Source organism: Abramis brama (genome assembly GCF_963993115.1).
Source record: "Abramis brama genome assembly, chromosome: 16".
NCBI lineage: Eukaryota > Metazoa > Chordata > Actinopteri > Cypriniformes > Leuciscidae > Abramis > Abramis brama.
The window spans coordinates 30,228,488-30,246,514 of NC_139978.1; the positions used below are offsets into that span (position 1 = coordinate 30,228,488).

At 36.2% G+C, this 18,027-nt stretch overlaps 1 protein-coding gene across 4 annotated transcripts in view; it reads left to right on the top strand.

Annotated features, from left to right (window-relative positions):
- fibcd1a (fibrinogen C domain containing 1a) overlaps window positions 1–18,027 on the top strand; it is a 118,714-nt gene that overhangs the window by 45,781 nt on the left and 54,906 nt on the right. For all 4 annotated transcript variants that reach the window (XM_084138876.1, XM_084138875.1, XM_084138877.1 and 1 more), the window contains 2 exons: window positions 3,893–4,058; window positions 4,344–4,480. In XM_084138876.1, the coding sequence (XP_083995002.1) occupies window positions 3,893–4,058; window positions 4,344–4,480 (303 nt within the window). The remainder of the gene's footprint in view (window positions 1–3,892; window positions 4,059–4,343; window positions 4,481–18,027) is intronic.

The following is an 18,027-nucleotide window of genomic DNA, read 5'->3' on the forward strand; positions in this document are numbered from 1 at the left end:
TTGTCCTTGCATGTTTCCTCTGGAAATGTTTTTGCTGTAATATTGAACAGTATGTTAGCTAACTCATTAATTCTCATTCATGTCTTTAAGAGCAGGATGGCCATGACCTTTCTTTTAATATTTTAAAAAATGAGTGTCCTCCTTGCTTTCTTAAATAGCTTGACTTTTCAACTGTTCTAAAATCTAAAATCTAAAATCACCTACTGTCCAATTATCTTTGTTTGGACATGCACAGATAAAAATTTATGTTCTGTAACTGTGGATATTTAAAATAATAACTATAATAATAATAATACAAAAATTAATACCATATTATTGTCATTAAAATAAGATAATAATAACAACAAAACATTATATAATAATAATAAATGAAACTAATTATTATTACATTTACAATAATAATATTAATTATTATTATTATTAATGTAATACTTTTTTATTTTTTATTATTATTATAAACATTATTATTATTATTAATGATAATAATGTTATTCAATACAATACAATGGTTATTCAATACATAACCATATAATTATCATTAATAATAATAATTAATTGTATTATTTTTATTTTCTTATAATAAAATGTATAATAATAAAAATAATGTTGTTGTTTTGGATAAACAATTTCATATCAGTAGTAATAATAATAATAATTCATAATAATATAAATAAATATGAATAAAAATAAGGTGTTTGCATGCCCCAAAATTCAAAATGATTAATATCTTGTGCATGTAAACTGATTTTGAAACATTCATCATGTAATCATGCCTACTGTTTCACATACAGTTTTAAAAAAAATAGAATGTGGTAAACAGTGTATACAGTATTCAGTAAGTTGTAATGTTCTGTTCCAAACACAGCCATTGAAATTGATAGTTCAAGGTGAGTTTTGAATAGCTGGATCTTTTAATTTGTAGTTTCCTTCCGTGTTCTTTAATAAAAGGGAGGCGATGTTTAGAGTAGAAGTGGTAGACTAAGGTCTTGCGTCCTATTCGAGTGTATGCAATGAGGTTCGAGCCATTGAATAAACGCTAGAGCAAGGCATGCATTGTACTTTTGGCGACATTATGTTTTCATGCGTGTGACGTTTTTCTTTTGATGCTGGACAGGCCTTGTAATGATAAACGTTAAAGTGTTGTTGCTATGGCAGCGTGCCGGAGCAAACCAGTGATCATTGTGTCGAGAGCTGCGAATGATAATGTCCCAACCATCCACACAGAAAGTACATAGTGCGTCAGCCGTCATCAACTTCAAGCGTCTGCACGGACACACCAACACATTTAGCTTGCAGTGTTGTCACAGCGACATATGCGCACACGCAGACTTGTTAGCGACACACTCACAAAGAACTTGATGTTTGTTCACACCCCAAAGGAGAGCTTTCATGTGTCATAGGAAAAAGGCTTCACTTTAGGGCTAATTTTTGCTAATCGCCAGCTGAGCTTCCTACATGCCCAAGTGCCACATTGAGTCATGATAGTCAAGTCAAGTCATCCTCATTTATATAGCGCTTTTAACAATGTAGATTGTTTCAAAGCAGCTTTACAGAGACAAATGTATAATTTAAGGTAATAGAGATTGTTTTGGCTTTATAGTGGTTCTTTAATAGTTATTTTCCAGCTAAAGTTAGTTTTGATTGACTTTGATTGACTTTATTCTGCCAGAAAGAATAAAGTTTTTTTTTATTTTTTTTTATCGAGGTGACCTGAGCGGCTTTGCTGATGCAGGCAATAAAGAGAGCTGTCTGGGAAACTTAAACCGAGTGGCTTCCAGACCCACTGGCCGTGAGCCCGCTAAACCGAAGCACTATCAGTGTTGTGCAGCATAGAGCACCTGTTACTTCACTGCAGAGCCGAGGACCACATGCTGATACAGAGACTTCATTGTTGTTATTGTTTAAGCCAGGCTTTTAGGAAAGGCATGGAAATGCCAAGAAATCATGAAATCAAATGATTTCAGCGGCAGGCAATATTTGCACAAAAATATTAAAGGATTAGTTCACGTCAGAATTAAAAATTTCCTAATAATTTACTTAGCCCCACGTCATCCAAGATGTTCATGTCTTTCTTTCCTCAGTCGAAAAGAAATTAAGGTTTTTAAAGGTCCCGTTCTTCGTGATCCCATGTTTCAAACTTTAGTTAGTGTGTAATGTTGTTGTTAGAGTATAAATAATATCTGTAAAATTATAAAGCTCAAAGTTCAATGCCAAGCGAGATATTTTATTTAACAGAAGTCGCCTACATCGAACGGCTCGTTTGGACTACATCCCTCTACTTCCTTCTTTAATGACGTCAGTAGAACAGTTTTTTGACTAACCTCCGCCCACAGGAATGCTCCCTCAACTCTACCGAAATTTGTTTATGTACTTGCGCACTTCTTATAACTTACTGTGTTTACTCAGCTCTTACGGTGATTTTCTGAAGTAAAACTGACGCTTCATCTTTTGTGTACAATAAACTTTATTAAACTCATCAGTATATGTTTGATCATCATTCAGACCTGGTCCGAAACAGTAGACTTGTAGGCTATTAATAAATAATGGATACATACAAGCAGATGACAAATACGTTATAATAACCGTAATTAAACTACTAAACTATACCTGTTCCATCTCTATACAGCACTCTGACTCTGTATGTCACGATCCACACATACAGGAAAGGGAGAGAAACAGGTGGATCCAAAAACAGCAATTTTATTAGAAGGGCAATCCAATTCGTCGTCATCCATGCAGGGGTCAAAATCCATGTTAGCAGTCCAAAGATACAAAATAAACAAACAAGGAACAGAACAAGAACAGCCGAGGAACAGACTTTCGAAGTGTCAGTGACATATAACAAGGACTCCGTAACACATACTAAAACAGACAGGGTGTAAATACACAGGTAAATGACAATACTAATGGGGAATAGGCTGAGTGTAATAATGAGTGACAAGGGACAGCTGAGTGCAATGAAGAGACAAGGATCGTGGGGAATGTAGTTCAAATGTGACATACACCGTGGGGAAGGAGGACATCTAGTGGTGACCCAGGGAACACAACCCAGACACTGTGACACTGTAGGCATTATTGTCCGACTCGAAATGAACACCGTTACTGAGAGTTTCTGATATTATCATCATTCCGTGAGATGAAATTGTCCTGAGAGACTGAGCGCGAGCTCATGAAGCTCCGCCCCCTGGGTCGTCCAGCAGCAGCTTATTTGCATTTAAAGGGCACACACTAAAACAGCGCGTTTTTCTGAGCCCCAAAAAATGACAATTTAAACATGCTGTAAAAAATGATCTGTTGGGTATTTTGAGCTGAAACTTCACATACACACTCTGGGGACATCAGAGACTTATTTTACATCTTGTGAAAAGGGGCATAATACGGGACCTTTAAGCAAAACATTCCAGGATTTTTCTCCATGTAGTGGACTTCAATGGGGTCCAACAGTTTGAAGGTCTAAATTGCAGTTTCAATGCAGCTTCAAAGGCTCTACGATCCCAGCCGAGGAATAAGGGTCTTATCTAGCGAAACGATCGGTCCAATCGTTTAGAAAGTTCCAATGTCCATAACCAACACCATGTTCAAGCATAAGGGTGTCCATCAGTGCACGTGGCACCAGGACACCCTAGGCCGGTAAATAATATAAATGTAACATTTAAATAACATTTAAATGTTTAAATCTTATTTGCCATATGAAAAGTTTCACAAAGCTCTTTTGGTAAAGTGATTCAATAGAAATGTGGCAGCTGTGCCTCTAACATTTTAGTGCTCTGAAGTATTTGTCAGGCTGATTCAAACATGTGAGTATGCGAGTCTCTGAGAGATTCAGTAAGAGAAATGGATCATTGGTTTTATCCCTTTGTCCCTCAAACTTTCCCTTGCTTTCTCTCTCCAGCTGCTGTCAGAGAGTCAGATCAACATGGTGAAAGTGGTGAACTCTGTGAGCGACGCGCTCAGCTCCATGCAGAAGGAAACCGGAAACATCAAGAGCCGTCTCAAGGCAGATCTGCAGAGGGCTCCGGTTCGCGGCGTCCGGCCCAAGGGCTGCGCCGGTGGAGAGGGTAAAAAAAAACCTTCCTCATTAGCCACATATTCTCAACTTTCCAGCCTCGCTAATGAGCCCTAGAATGGTTTCACACCTATTCCCTCAAAAGCTTTCTAGCAGTGTGAAAGAGACATGTCACTGCTTAGACACCAGGTGCAAGATGACAGAAGTCTTGAAGCTTTCTTTTCTCACACCGTACCTTGAACAGGTTTCTCAAAAAGATAAAACAAAAACAAAAAAAAATGAATGGCTTGCCGTTTAATGTGGATTGATGATGCTGGTATGTCCTATCTTCTGTCAGGTTCCAGACCCAGGGACTGCAGTGACATCTATGCCAGCGGGCAAAGAGAGGATGGTATCTACTCCGTGTTCCCCACACATTACCCAGCAGGCTTCCAGGTCTTCTGTGACATGACTACTGATGGAGGCGGATGGACGGTGAGTCGGTTCCCAAATACGGCAATAACCTGACATTGTTTCCGGTCACCTCTGAGCTGTTTTTGTTTTGTTTTGTTTTTTGCTATATATATCTGAATTAACTGAACAGCCGTTGGAATGAAAATCACTAGTAATGAGTCACTCCATTAGGCATTGACTTGTTAAGCGTACGCTCCCACGCATTAGTAAGCAGGTCACAGATATGCACATGAATGCATTCGCATGCACAAACACGCTTCAAACCGATGTTTCACAAGTTTACAGTTCATTACAGCAGCTGCATACAAAATAGACAGAGCAAACTATCTTTTCCGAGGGCATTACCTCCACATTCGACGCACACGGAAGAGTTTTAATTTCATGGTCTTTTGAATAAAAATAAAGATAAGACGTAGGACTGGCAGTGTATATATATCATGCAATGAAATGTGTCAGCTGTGTGCATTTAAAAGAATCTGACATGCAGAAAAGTATAGTGTACTCTAGAAAAGGTGTCCTAGAAGAGCGCCTCCGCTGTAGACAGATTTTTTGATTATAATGTGAGTGATTTAGTTTTGGTGGTTTCGCACTGACTACAGCTGTTACGAATAATCGTATTATTTGAGTTATCTCGATTTTATTATTTACGATGTGATGTGGTCTTGGATTGTTCCGTTCTTCGAAGCTCATCTCAGAGTTTGTCATAGGTCAGCAGCGGGTCTGCAAACTCAGGTTTATTGAACGTAAACAGGATTAAATTGTGGCTTATAAGTGGAAGTCTGATATTGGAAGTCTGCCAAAGCTGCTGCTATGTTCTTAACAGAGAAGCCTGTTTAATTGTGGACTGTAATAATAATAATTTAAAATATATAAATGATATTTTACGTTATAGTAGTAGGACTTATCAGAATCTTGTATTCATTGCGAAGTTGACAGGATCATTTATAATGACATTTTATTCAACAAGAAGTCGTCGTCTTCTGTGCACTTTCTAAAGTGTAAGAGATGCAGATGTAGAACTTTTACTAAGTTTATGCCATGTTACTGAATTACAAATGGAGTTATTTTTTATGTAAAGTTCATTTAGGTTCATTAACAGTGCGGATGTTAGATATCATGTAAAAAATAACTTTTAGTATGCGCTTCTTGTTTTGTCCCTTTTGACAGGCTTTCTTTGATCTCATAGTCCCTTTCTGGTTGTTTTAAATGCTTTGTTTAATTTCAGTAAATAACTGTAATTTGGTTATATGATTTTGTCATTTGTATAATTTAATGATTTTTAAAAATAATTGTAGTACTTCATCTTAAACCTTTTTCAGTTAGTTGCCAAGGCAGCATTCATCTTTTTCATTTCAAGTTTTTCATCTAATATTTATATATTTTAGTTTTTAGTTTTTAGTTTACTATAACTAAACACTATGAACATTATTTTTTTTGTATGTAGCACTGTGCAATATTACTCAAACAGTGATATGAGGTTTTGATAATGCTGCACACTGCAAATATGACAGGTATTTAATAACCTGTACAGTGTTTTTCTATCATCATAATTAAAGACAGACCACTTTGTGAAATTGCAATTATAGTGGAACACTGTGATTGCTTCAAAGCGGCACGTTTCCATGTCTTGCTTTTCAGACAGCATGTTCAGTCATCTTAAGAATGCTCTAATCAGTTCACAGGGATGACTTTGCATGGTTGTTGTCGGATAACATCCTTTTTTAAAAACAAGTGGCTTTAGATGTATTCAACATTTTCAATCCTTTAAGCGTATGAAACAGAAAACAGCACTTTGTTTTAATTAAATTTAGTGCCATTATTTGTAAGACTAACTGATTGGACCACGTGAAACGTATCTGATGATGAATAATTGAAAGAACGCTGTTACCGCCGTATCCTCATTTGTTCGATGTCCTCTGAGAAGATTCTTTGTTCTTTTTCCAAATTCTTTTCTTTTTCCAAAGAACAATACTTGGGGAACATCACACGCTTTATGTAAGTCTATATTTGTATATGCAAGGCTATTGCAATGAAAGAAGATAAGATTTCAAATAACATATGGTGTTACTAAGACTTTGACAAAACTAAGCAGTAAAAGGAAAGAAGATATGTGATGACGCATCATCTTTACGGTCATCAGTCTCTGAATGTGGCCAAGGAGACAAGGAGTTGTCCTTGTGTTATGAACACAGGCACGCAGTTTCCTGCATTGCGATACAAGTGCCAGAACATGTATTTTCATATTTGCTCTCTCTGGATAACATACATGGTGTTGAAAAGGGTGACATATTGTATTCCCTGATTACAGTCAAAGCTGCTTTGCGGCTGCGAGAGCATTAGCGTGCCGGGAGCGCTGGGAATCTGAAGAGGCAGAAAGGAACTGTTACATGGATTTAATAGATCCAGCGCCCCTATTCATCATCTGCGGCCTCCAGCAGTTTTTGATGAGGATGTGGGGCTTTTCTGCTGGTACCGGAGTAGATCAGCCAGGTCACAGAGAGGGGTGCTGGGGGAGGGGGTTGTAATTTCACATGCTCGGACATGCACACAATTCCTGCCACGGACATTCCCGGTTAGCTGTGGAATGAACTGTCCTCTCTCCTCCTCTACAAACGCTTGCTCTCTGGTGTTTTATTAAAGGAATAGTTCAGCCAGAAATGAAATTCTGTCATTGTTTACTCACCCTCATGTCGTTCCAAACCCACATGGTGTGTTTTTTCTTCTGTTGAACAAAAAAGAAAAACATTTTGAAGGATTTTTATGTAGCACTTTTTATACGACAACAGTTCATAGTAACTGTGTGTCAAGCTCTGACAACAAAAAAACAAAAGTAAAAGCACCAAAAAAAATGTGTGTTGTAGACTTAAATTTCAGTATTTTTCTGAAATTTTTCTGTAATTAAGATTTAGAATATAGAGTTCCTATATAGTCATTACTCTAATTCCAACCAGTAATTTGCATGTTACAAGAATCATTCGTTTACAGATTGTTAGACTGATCTTCTTGGTTAGGTTCGCTAGCCAAGGCAACCATTCAAAGCGCGTACCAAGATGTGTTTATGCAAGTTACATGCGAGTACAACTGTACTCTTATTGGTCAGAGTTTTCTCTGCATCATCCATCAAGATGATTGACAAGTTCGCTCCATGAGCTTATTGTGGCTTTATTTGTAACTGTTGAGACACACGCAAACACTATACGAATGTAGCTGTCATTCCCGCTGTTAAATTATATTAATTATATTAATTCATATTAATACTGCAGCAAATTCAAACACGCTCTCTCTGGATCTCCCAGTGCTGTCTGTGTCAAGACATACGCAAACAGATAGGCCGGAATCAAGGCTTCATCGGGACAGCATTCTCGCACGGAGAAGCGCAATTACACAACATTTTAAGATGAGGAGGTGCTCTTTTGGTTTTCAACTGTGATAACTAATGTGCTCACTCACAGAATCAGACACTACTGCTATTTGTACAGCACATTTCCTATTATCAATTATAATACCATTTGGACAGTTGGGTCAGATTGTTTTCACACCTCAAGCGAACCGCCCCAGAGTTAATTTGCAATCGGTCCGAGACCATCTCGTTCAGGCAATCTCGGAGCGATTATTTTGGTGCGGATCCAAGCGTGATTTCCGTGTTCATTAATGCCTAAACGAACTGAACCATGGGAGAAAACGCACCAGGTTCCGAAACAAACGCTCAGGTGTAAAAGCACCCTAAGAGGTTTTTCTCATAAGAACCATACGTTTGTATTGATTCAGATCAATAATTTAAATGTTCTATATCGATTTTGAATCTTTTTAGCCAATTCAATGTAAAAGGCCAGGCCCAGAGGCATCATGCACTTGCAATGAGTATTTACACTGATTCAAACCAATAACTCATATGTTTCAGATTTAAGTTTTTTTGGTCTTTTTAACCCATTCATTCATGCGTTGAGTCTTTACATGGATTCAAATCCTTAAGTTTAAGACTGATTTTGATTTAAAAGAACTGCTCATAAGTATCATCTGTTCACACTGATTGAATGTTGGCAGTGAGTCATTGCACTGATTCAGATCAATAAATTAAAATTTCAAGACTGAATTTGAGTCTTTTTAGCCAATTCAACATAAAAGACCTGGCCCAAAAGCATCCGCTTGCAATGAGTGTTTACACTGATTCAGACCAATCATTTTAAACCGATTTATTTTAAAATATCTTCCTCATAAAAAGCATACATTTGTAGTGCGTCTTTATTAATACATAAAATACATATGTTTAAGACTGATTTTTGAATTAATTTAAAAGAACCGGCTCATTAGAACCATACCTTGTGAGATATATGGACCAATTTTATTGTGCTTTTATGTTGCTTTTTGAGCTCGAAAGCTGAAAATATCACTTTAAATGTGATCAGTTCAATTTCTGCTCTCATATACATATAGAATTTGAAAGAAAGACTGGCAGAGAGGTTCAGGGGGAGAAAGAGCACATGGGGGTAATGAAAAAAGCTAGAATCCTCTAAAACTACAAATAACGATGGCAAACTGTGGTTAATTGGAGCAGATACTTCATTTATGCAGTAATCAGATGTATAAACATCTGGAAGGCAGCTGTGGCTGTCAGCCATGTCTGGAATAATGTCCCGGTTCTACCTCCGTCAGCACACAGGTGCATTCCGCCTCCAAACAGCACGTTCCTGAACACCACTCTCCTAAATACTCTGACCAACAGCAAAGAGGCAGAGACTTACAGTATTGGGCGTTTGTTTTCATCAGATTAACACAACTTACTACATATATCTTCACCCCAAAAGTCTTTCTCTTAGCATACTGGTTGCAAAAAAAGAACTGTGACATGAGTCAGGGTGATGTGAACCACTGTTGGCAGCTTGTGAACAGAATGTCAATGTCTACTCAAAAGTGAAACAGAAAAGCGAAGTGGCATGAACTTCACATCCTCACACATTCCATCAGCTTGCAAAACTAGCACCATGTCTGCATGCTGGTATTTTATAAGTTGTTTTCATTTGAATGAACTATGATTAACTGTTTTGACACTTGAAAGAATCCGCGCTGAGTATGTGAATGATACAATGACTGTGTTTAAAGGAATTTCAATAGGTAATTTTCAAGCGCCGTCTGTTCAGATTCACCTCACTTGCCTTTAAAATTATTAGTTTTATTGTTTCATTCAGTCAGTGAGATTAGACTGATTAAACCAATTAATTCTGATTAATATAAAATAACTGGTTTAAAAGAAACATCTCTTTCCATTGAGTTGCTATACTGATTCACTGATGAAAAAAAAAAAAAACCCTTTTATTCAGCAGTGAGAGAATTATTAGAATGATTTCTGAAGAGTCATGTGACACTGAAGACTGGAGTAATGATGCTGAAAATTCAACTTTGTCATCACAGGAATATATTACAGTTTTAAAATATATTAAAATAGAGACAATTCTTTTAAATTGTAATAATATTTCACAATATTACTGTTTTACTGTGTTTTTGATCAAATACCTCTCACCTCTGGTTTCCTAATAGCTAGTGATCTCGTCCGCACTGTCAGATGGCACAGCTGAAATTTGGATCTTCAAAGCTCATTTAACACTGAAGGGTGCATACTGTTTCCTCCACAATTATCCCCCCCAGCACTTTTTCAAGAAATTCAGATTTTTTTGTGCTTGAATGCATTGATTTATTTCTTTGTGTATTTTTTGATTTATTTTTTCCATCTGTCAAAAGCTTTCTCGTAGTACTATTTGTCAAAAATAACAATGCACTTCCAGAAGGAAAAAAAAAAGTCCCCTGAGGCGCTTTTAATAAGTAGTGCTGTCCTCGTTGTTTTGCTTTTTGGGGCACAAAATGAGTTGCTTTTATTTTTAGGAGATGCATAAAAATGCTTTGGATGCATTTCTGTTGGATTATTTCATTTGCCTTTTTAATTAATTTGCTTTTAAGAGGATAGTTCACCCCAAACTGAATATTCTGTCATCATTTGCTCACCCTGATGTTTTTCCAAACCTTTTTTTTTTTTTTTTTTTTTTTTTTAGTTGTTGTATGGAACACAAAAACAGAAATTTTATATTTTGTATATAAATAATATGTAGTCCATGCAATCACAAAAAATGAGGTCTGGAGCTTTCAAACTCACAAAAGCACCATAAAAGTGGTCCATATAACTTATAATCATGCACTATATTCATAGTCACCTGAAGCTATATGATTCAGAAGACATAAAAATCAAATCATTATTTACTGATAATCTTCTCAAGTGAGCTGTTAACTGTCAACTTTGTAAAAGAATCATTGAGATCATTTTTGTGATCTGGTTCAATGAATTCTTTGAAAAGTCAAAAGAATGATTCATTCACCAATCCAGCATCGCTCCCTCTCTGTGTTTGGAATGACTTGAGGGTGTGAACACAATGATTGAATTGTGAGTTTGTGTAAACCCGAGGCAGCATTTTGGAAATTAGTTGTTTTTATTTAACCGTGTAAGAGTTAGAACGCACCAAAAATAGAGCAGACCTAGACGCAGTCTCGGGGCGGTTCATGAATCGTTTTTTCTTTTTTTTCTTCTAAAGACAGACTTCAGTCGAGGGAGTCCATCAAGAGAAAGCTCTTTGAAAGATGGCCTGACACGAGCGGCAATCAAAGCATCTGAGAGGAAATTGCACCAGCGATGGCGTCTTACTTTGTTGGCATGGCAGACAGAATGAAATATATCAATCTAATTTCAATTTAAACCCAGAAAAGTTTCAACCGGAGCACCGCGGCCCACTCCCAAACTCCCGCAGCTTAATCGTTCCTTCTCCGCCGTCTCTGGCCCGGATCTCCACTAATTGCTGCATTTTTCTCCCCTTGTAACTCTTGAGGAGCAACTCTGGAGATGTGGAGGGAGGGAGGGAGGGGGGAAAAGGGGTTGGTTTTTGATGGCAGATCTTAAAAGGTGATGAAAGTTGAAAGTAACATTATTGCCAGAGGGGGAAAAGTCTCAGCGTATCTTTCTTTTTTTTCTCCCATCTTGACGGTTTGAATTTTGCATGACCACTAAAGGTCTGGAGGTCTAACGATTCTTAAGGTTGCTCTATTTATATTCAGGAAGCTAGCGCTACCCCTAGGTTGTTTCAAAATGGCCGAGTGCCGCACGCCACAGCGGCAGACGGTTTCTCGCTGGCATTGATCTTAGCAGAGAGTAATGATTTCTCATGATTACAGACAGGCCGGAATTGTAAGGCTGGTCTCAATGGAGAAAGGAAAATGCATTATTCCTCGTGCAGATTGCGCTGGCCTTTTCTGAAAAATGTAAGTGTAATCACAACACTCTTGAAAAAGCATTATGTGCTGTATAATTTCCGATTTTTTAAAGGTGGCCAGGTGAAATGAAATGCTTTATCTATTATACATGGCCAGAGGATGGCACATAAAGTGGCTCCTTTGAAATATTTACCTCTTCTGTAAAGCGAATCAGACGGCATGCTGTTTGTGTGGGGTTTTTTGGTTTAAGGTTATTACATGGGCCACTCTCAAAGAGAACGTAAATTTTCATGCGATTAATTTGCTTTCTTCAAGCTCTGAATGCCTTCCCAGTGGGACCGATGTTTTATGAAATGGACTTATAATGGTTTCTACAATTCTGTTAAGTTATTTCTCACTTTTCTCTGTGGTTAATGTGTTTGTTAACACACCTGCTAACATTACATGAATAGAGCTATCTTTTTTTTAAATAATATATATATATATATATATTTTTTTTTTTTTAAACTTTATTCATGTGTGTGTGTGTGTATATGTGTGTGTGTGTGTGTGTGTACAGTATATATATATATAATAGATTTGTTAATTGTTAAAATAAAAATTTGATTGACCAGGATACTCGTTACCTCGACAAAATAATCTTGTGGTCACGTCATATAGACGTTCCCACAAGTTAATATGATGTTCCCACAAATTAATATCTCATGGCCAGAACATATTATCTCGCTCCCACGTCAAAACTAAATGAACCGAACATGTACCCTCCCGGTCACCGTAAAAATTTAATGCCAGTAGGTGCTAACAAATGACAAAATCTTTATGAGTGAGTGATTAGAATCATTTGTTCAACAGTTGGCTATTGAAACATTCAATCAACCGTTTTTTTAATTTTGTTGTTTTTTTCTAAATCTATCATGTACGTGTATGTATGTAAATACTATATATAAATGATGTTTAATATGGAGATTGTGATGCTAAATAAGAAGAGAGCGAGTGTACATTAAAATGAATGGTACCATCTGCAATCCACCAGCAGTTTTACACCCTCTAATGTGGTTCTAATATGGCCAAACGTACGCCAAACACCATGCAGTATGTGCTTGTCGTCCACATACATTTAGCGTGAAGTGTGTGTAAACACACATTTATTCTTAATCAGTTATAGAAATAAGTTTAAAATATGTATTTCAACCATTATTCCTATATATATTCTGGCCTTTTCATGAGATTCTTACAAAACTTTACCCTATCCCAGTTGTATTTGCCTCTCTTATTCATAAAAATAATAAAAAATCCTCTTTGACACCCCTGCGATAATGTTCAAGCACACAATGATTCTCCTAATATAGCTCACATCTCATATAATGATTAATGTGGTCCAGATAACAGGACAACGCCTATGTTAACCTTGAGAATTAGAGGGTAAGCCCTTGAAATCTGTCCCCATTCGCTGTGCTTTACAGATACCGTGTTTGGCTACACAAACTTCACCTTAGATATTCAGTCTTACAAGTCATTTTACGCTTATCAAACTCCTCGGCTGCACTACTCGCTATTTCCGTGCCATATACGGTGCTGCTTCAGTATATAGCACACATTTATTGCCATAGTTGTGGATCTGTATTAAGTAAGGGCTGGAAAACGGTGTGTATGGCACAGCTGGAATCTGAACAAGAGTTTGTCACAGATGCTATCTGTGCAATCCTTCACGGCACGACTGCCGTTTATTGATTCTCTGGTGTCGGAAGTCTGAACGTCCAGCGCCACAGTTCAATTTGAACCACATTAGAGGGTGTAAAATCACTGATGGGTTGCAGATGGTCCCATTGATTTTAATGGAGACTCAACTCTCTCCTGATTTAACCACACAATCTGCATATTAAACATTATTAATGTGTATTTGCAAAATTGCTTGGAGTTTATCAACCTTTCAGCTATTTAAAAGATGTTTACTGCCAAAGTTTTAAACTGAAAATGAAATTACTTGAAATTATGGCACGTCTGGCTCTTTTTTAGCCCTCATTTATATCTTGTATTAATATTCCAGCTTCGGTGATCACAAACAGAAAGCACCAAATACAGGGTTAAACGGCTAGTGTGTCACAATTTGATCATAATTAAAACCTTTTTCAGTGGTGGTCAGGTCTAACATCCTAAAGATCTGTTTATGTATGCAATATGTCGAGGGGAATGTCATAAGTAGAGACACGTTTGAGAAGCGCGGCTGATTGGCTGACCAGTGTAATTAGATCACCCGTGACTGATGTTAATACCTGGTGTAAACAGGGCTGAAATTAAACTGCAGTTTTGTTTAGTACAGTTTGAGTTAGAAGAAAAAGGGACATTTTCAATGATGACACTGCAGAGCCTGACAAACTTGAACCATGAAGCAAACCGGAATAAGCACGTATGAGCCTGAACGAAGGAATCCTTTTTTCAGACTTGTGAGTTTTCCCGTCAGTGGACCTCCTTACTTCAAAGTGTGTTATCTGTACAGGCCCAGCTCGGATTAAGGGCTGACTTGATTAGGTGTGAAATGGCTCTTTGGCCTCCGAGAGCCCGGCCCTTTGAAGTGTCAGTGTATTTTCTGGACAGTATTGTGTGTTTGGATCAATTTACACTCTCACACTGAAAGACAATGGGATGAGAATGGCTGAATTTTCTCTGTCTGGTAATACATCTTAGATGCCAGGAACTTTTTTTATTATTCTGCGGTTTACAATAGATGGAGTTTCATGACCCTTTAAAGGTTGTAAAAGTTATTTGTAGCCATCTTAATTTTGTCCCTTTGTGGCATTTTCAGGACATGTTAATTTGGGGTGTCAGATTTGACAGTGAAACTCTGAGGTTGTGGGATTGATTGATTGATGGATATTGTCGTAAAATGTTGTTGGTTTGAAGATTTTGAACAGTAGATCATGCCGCTAGCAACGCTGAGGTTATAGATCTGATTCTATGGCAAAGTGTATACTTTGGACGCACAGTAAGCTACTGCTTTGGAAATTTATTAAGAAAGATTCAAACCTTTTTTCTTTTTTTTTTATAATACTAGCACTATCAGTCTGTTTAGATTAAATATTAGTTGGCTTGGATCATTTTCTAATCCTCATTATCACCACATCAACATTTCTGGTACACAGTAAGTTGTGTTTCATATTTTTGGAATATTTTCTCTCCCTTATTTTCATGTTTTATGGCTTTTTTTTTTTTTTTTTGCCAAAAAGTATCAGCAGCTTAAAATTTGGCAACTAACACCACCTCCACATGTTGATCCAAATTAGTGTGTGTTTTTTATAAGTTTGCTGCATAAGAATATTTATGCAGCAAACAAATTTCAGTTTGTTCATTAAACACAGTCATCCCACACTGCAAAAAAAAAGAAGATATTATATTTCAAAATAAACAAAAACAGCCAAAAATATATTGCTAATATAGATTTCAAAATACGTAAATATAATAAATACATATTTTCAATTCCTTTTTAGTTAGTTATATTTCCTCATATATTTTTTGGTAATTTAAAAAAAAATATTGTTCTAAATATATATTTATATCATCCAAAATATATAAAAAAAAATATACATTTTGCTTTTTATACCCAAAATTTATTTTAAGATTGGAAATTTTATTTTCTTGCTCCTTGAAGTACATTTTGTAATATTATTTAGCAAATGACGGTTTAACGGAATAAATTCAATTTAAAAAATATATTTCCTTAAACTGCAATATTTACAACCTATATTCAGCATATATTTTAGAATTATTACTGATGTCCGTGCTGTTGTTTTCCCACCAAAACCATGTCATTTCCAACATCTGCTCAAACCAAACTAGTGAAATGATTTAAAATTCACCCTCTATGTTCATTTAATGGTGAAATTGCGATGAAAGAAAACCAGGTAGTATGATGTACTTCTTTTAAAAATGGGAATTCAATATTTAATCTGGTACACTTTATGACGGGGACATGAAAATATACTGTATTATAGAAGTAACCCTAATACGTGTTGACATTAAAACCAAACCAAAAAAAAGAATATGTTCTTTCTCTCCTTTTCTCTCTCACTTAAAGGACATTTTCCATTACATGACACAAAAGAGAATTCAGAAATCTGACTCTTGCATTGCAGTAGAGTAATTTTTTTCACTGTTTCAGTTTATGCCTAAAAGAGACAGCAGCATAGGTCAAATTCTGACTTGTAGAAAAAGGTAGCTGAAAGCTTTTCCTGAGTCTTTTCTTCATGATGTACTGCAGGTTCTTTACCAGAACACAATGCCTCAAAGTGAACATTCTCAGTCATGTGGCAACAACCCTGATCTCATAAGCAACAGTGGCACAGTTGGCACACGGCGTGAGATAGCAGACTGATAATAACCTTAGCAGCCAATCAGAAGTGAGCGTTGGGTCTTTAAGTCCAGCTTGGCTCTGATCGGGTTAGATGTGTTTGTTAGTGAGTTTATCGGCATTGACAGGATTACATGGCTGTGAATTGTGGAAGTAAGAAGCGTGGTCCTTCACAGGTGGCGTAGATCATTTAAGAACCTGTTCATTCGGTGTACTTAAACTTCATGACATGAAGGGTAATCCAAACAGCTTAACTGCTTGACCTTAAGCCGCTGAGCGAGTATCAGGGTCAACCTGTGGCACACATAGAAGTAAGTCTATGTTGTATGTTGTTTAATACTGATAACCCACATATTTTTATGGTTATTATGTGTGTTCCCAAACACTAGGCTACTTCTTGAGCTTGTTTTGTCTTGAAATGTTTTTCTCACCTTCATGTTGTTCCAAACCAATGGGTTTTGGGGGGGGGGTTTGTGTGTGGAATTTGTGTGGAAAAGTTATAAAAAACTTGCAAACAACAACAACATATTATTATTTCAATTCATTTGTTAGAATTTTCAATTCCATTTTAGTTATATTTCCTCATATATTTTTTTGACATTTTAATATTATTCAAAAAAAAAATTTATATATATATATATAACACTTTGCTTTCACCCAAAATGTTTTTTTTTATATTATTTTGCATTTGAATGTTAAACACAATATATTTTGAATTTAATAATAATATTTCTTTAAGTTGCAATATGTACAACATACAGTATATTCAGCATATATTTTAGTTATGTTTTGGCAAGAAAAACTATATATTTTTGCTATATAGTATCATATGTCTTCAGAAGACTTGGAATATCATGGACTATTTCTATGATATTTTGATGGGGGCTTTTTGTGGCTTTTGTGTTCCACAAAAAAAAACAAAAAAAAACATGCAGTGCATGGAATGACAATGACAACATTTTTTTTTGTTTTTTACGAACCATTTCAAAGCAACTTCACAAACTGTAGCGAATATAAAAAAAATAACGATCGGTCTATAATAAAAGTCTACAATAACAAATGCCAGAATACACAAGAAGATTACATGATTAACAGTCTTGATTAAATATCTTGAGTATCAGTAAGAACGTGTAGTGGTCTGAAATCCACCCCTTCAATTTGTTTAATTTGTCATGCATGAAGAAATGCTACATTTTGGTTGTCTTTTATTCTTTTTTTTCCAGCATTATGGGAGCCAGGCTATGTATCTGCCTTGATAAAGAATAAAACGGTTGTTCAGTATAGATACTGTGTGATCTGTCTGAAAATGACTGCGGTTGGTTTTCATTCCTGGTGTTCTCACTGTAATTTAGAGCGCTAGAGTTAGTGAGAAGCAGAGAAGGAAAGGGTCAGCACTCAGAGTGTGACCTGCACTCACTCTTGACGTCATTTCAAATGACTTGGTGTCACACTGTTGCCAAAAGCCTTTTATAGATAAGTGTCTCAAAGCTGCTTTACATTCAGTTGGCTTTCGGTTCGGGAAAAGTTTTGTTTTCATGGTAAATTCTAGTTATGCAGCAGACATCATGCTCCATTTTAACTTTGCACGACTCCAGAAAGAGGCAGATTCTGATAAACTAAACAAAAGACTGGGATTTTTAGCATTCATCTGGTTATGCCTCTTATATTCAATCTCTTTATAGTTGCAAATAGTGCAGTGAAGTATACGGTGGCTCCAAAAAGCATCTGGACACTAAAGTCACAATGTCATATGCAAACAAATGATGCTAGATTTTTCTCAGAACTAGATTTCTTTTCTGAGCCATTTTTTGTAATTGCTTTAAATCATCTGGTCATCTTGAGTTTTAGTTAGTTTTATTTTAAAAAACATTTTTCTAAATATATTCATATTATCCAAAATATATTTTAAATAGTATATTTTGTTTTTACCCAAAATTGTATTTTCTTGCTTTTTGTAATATTATTTTGAAGG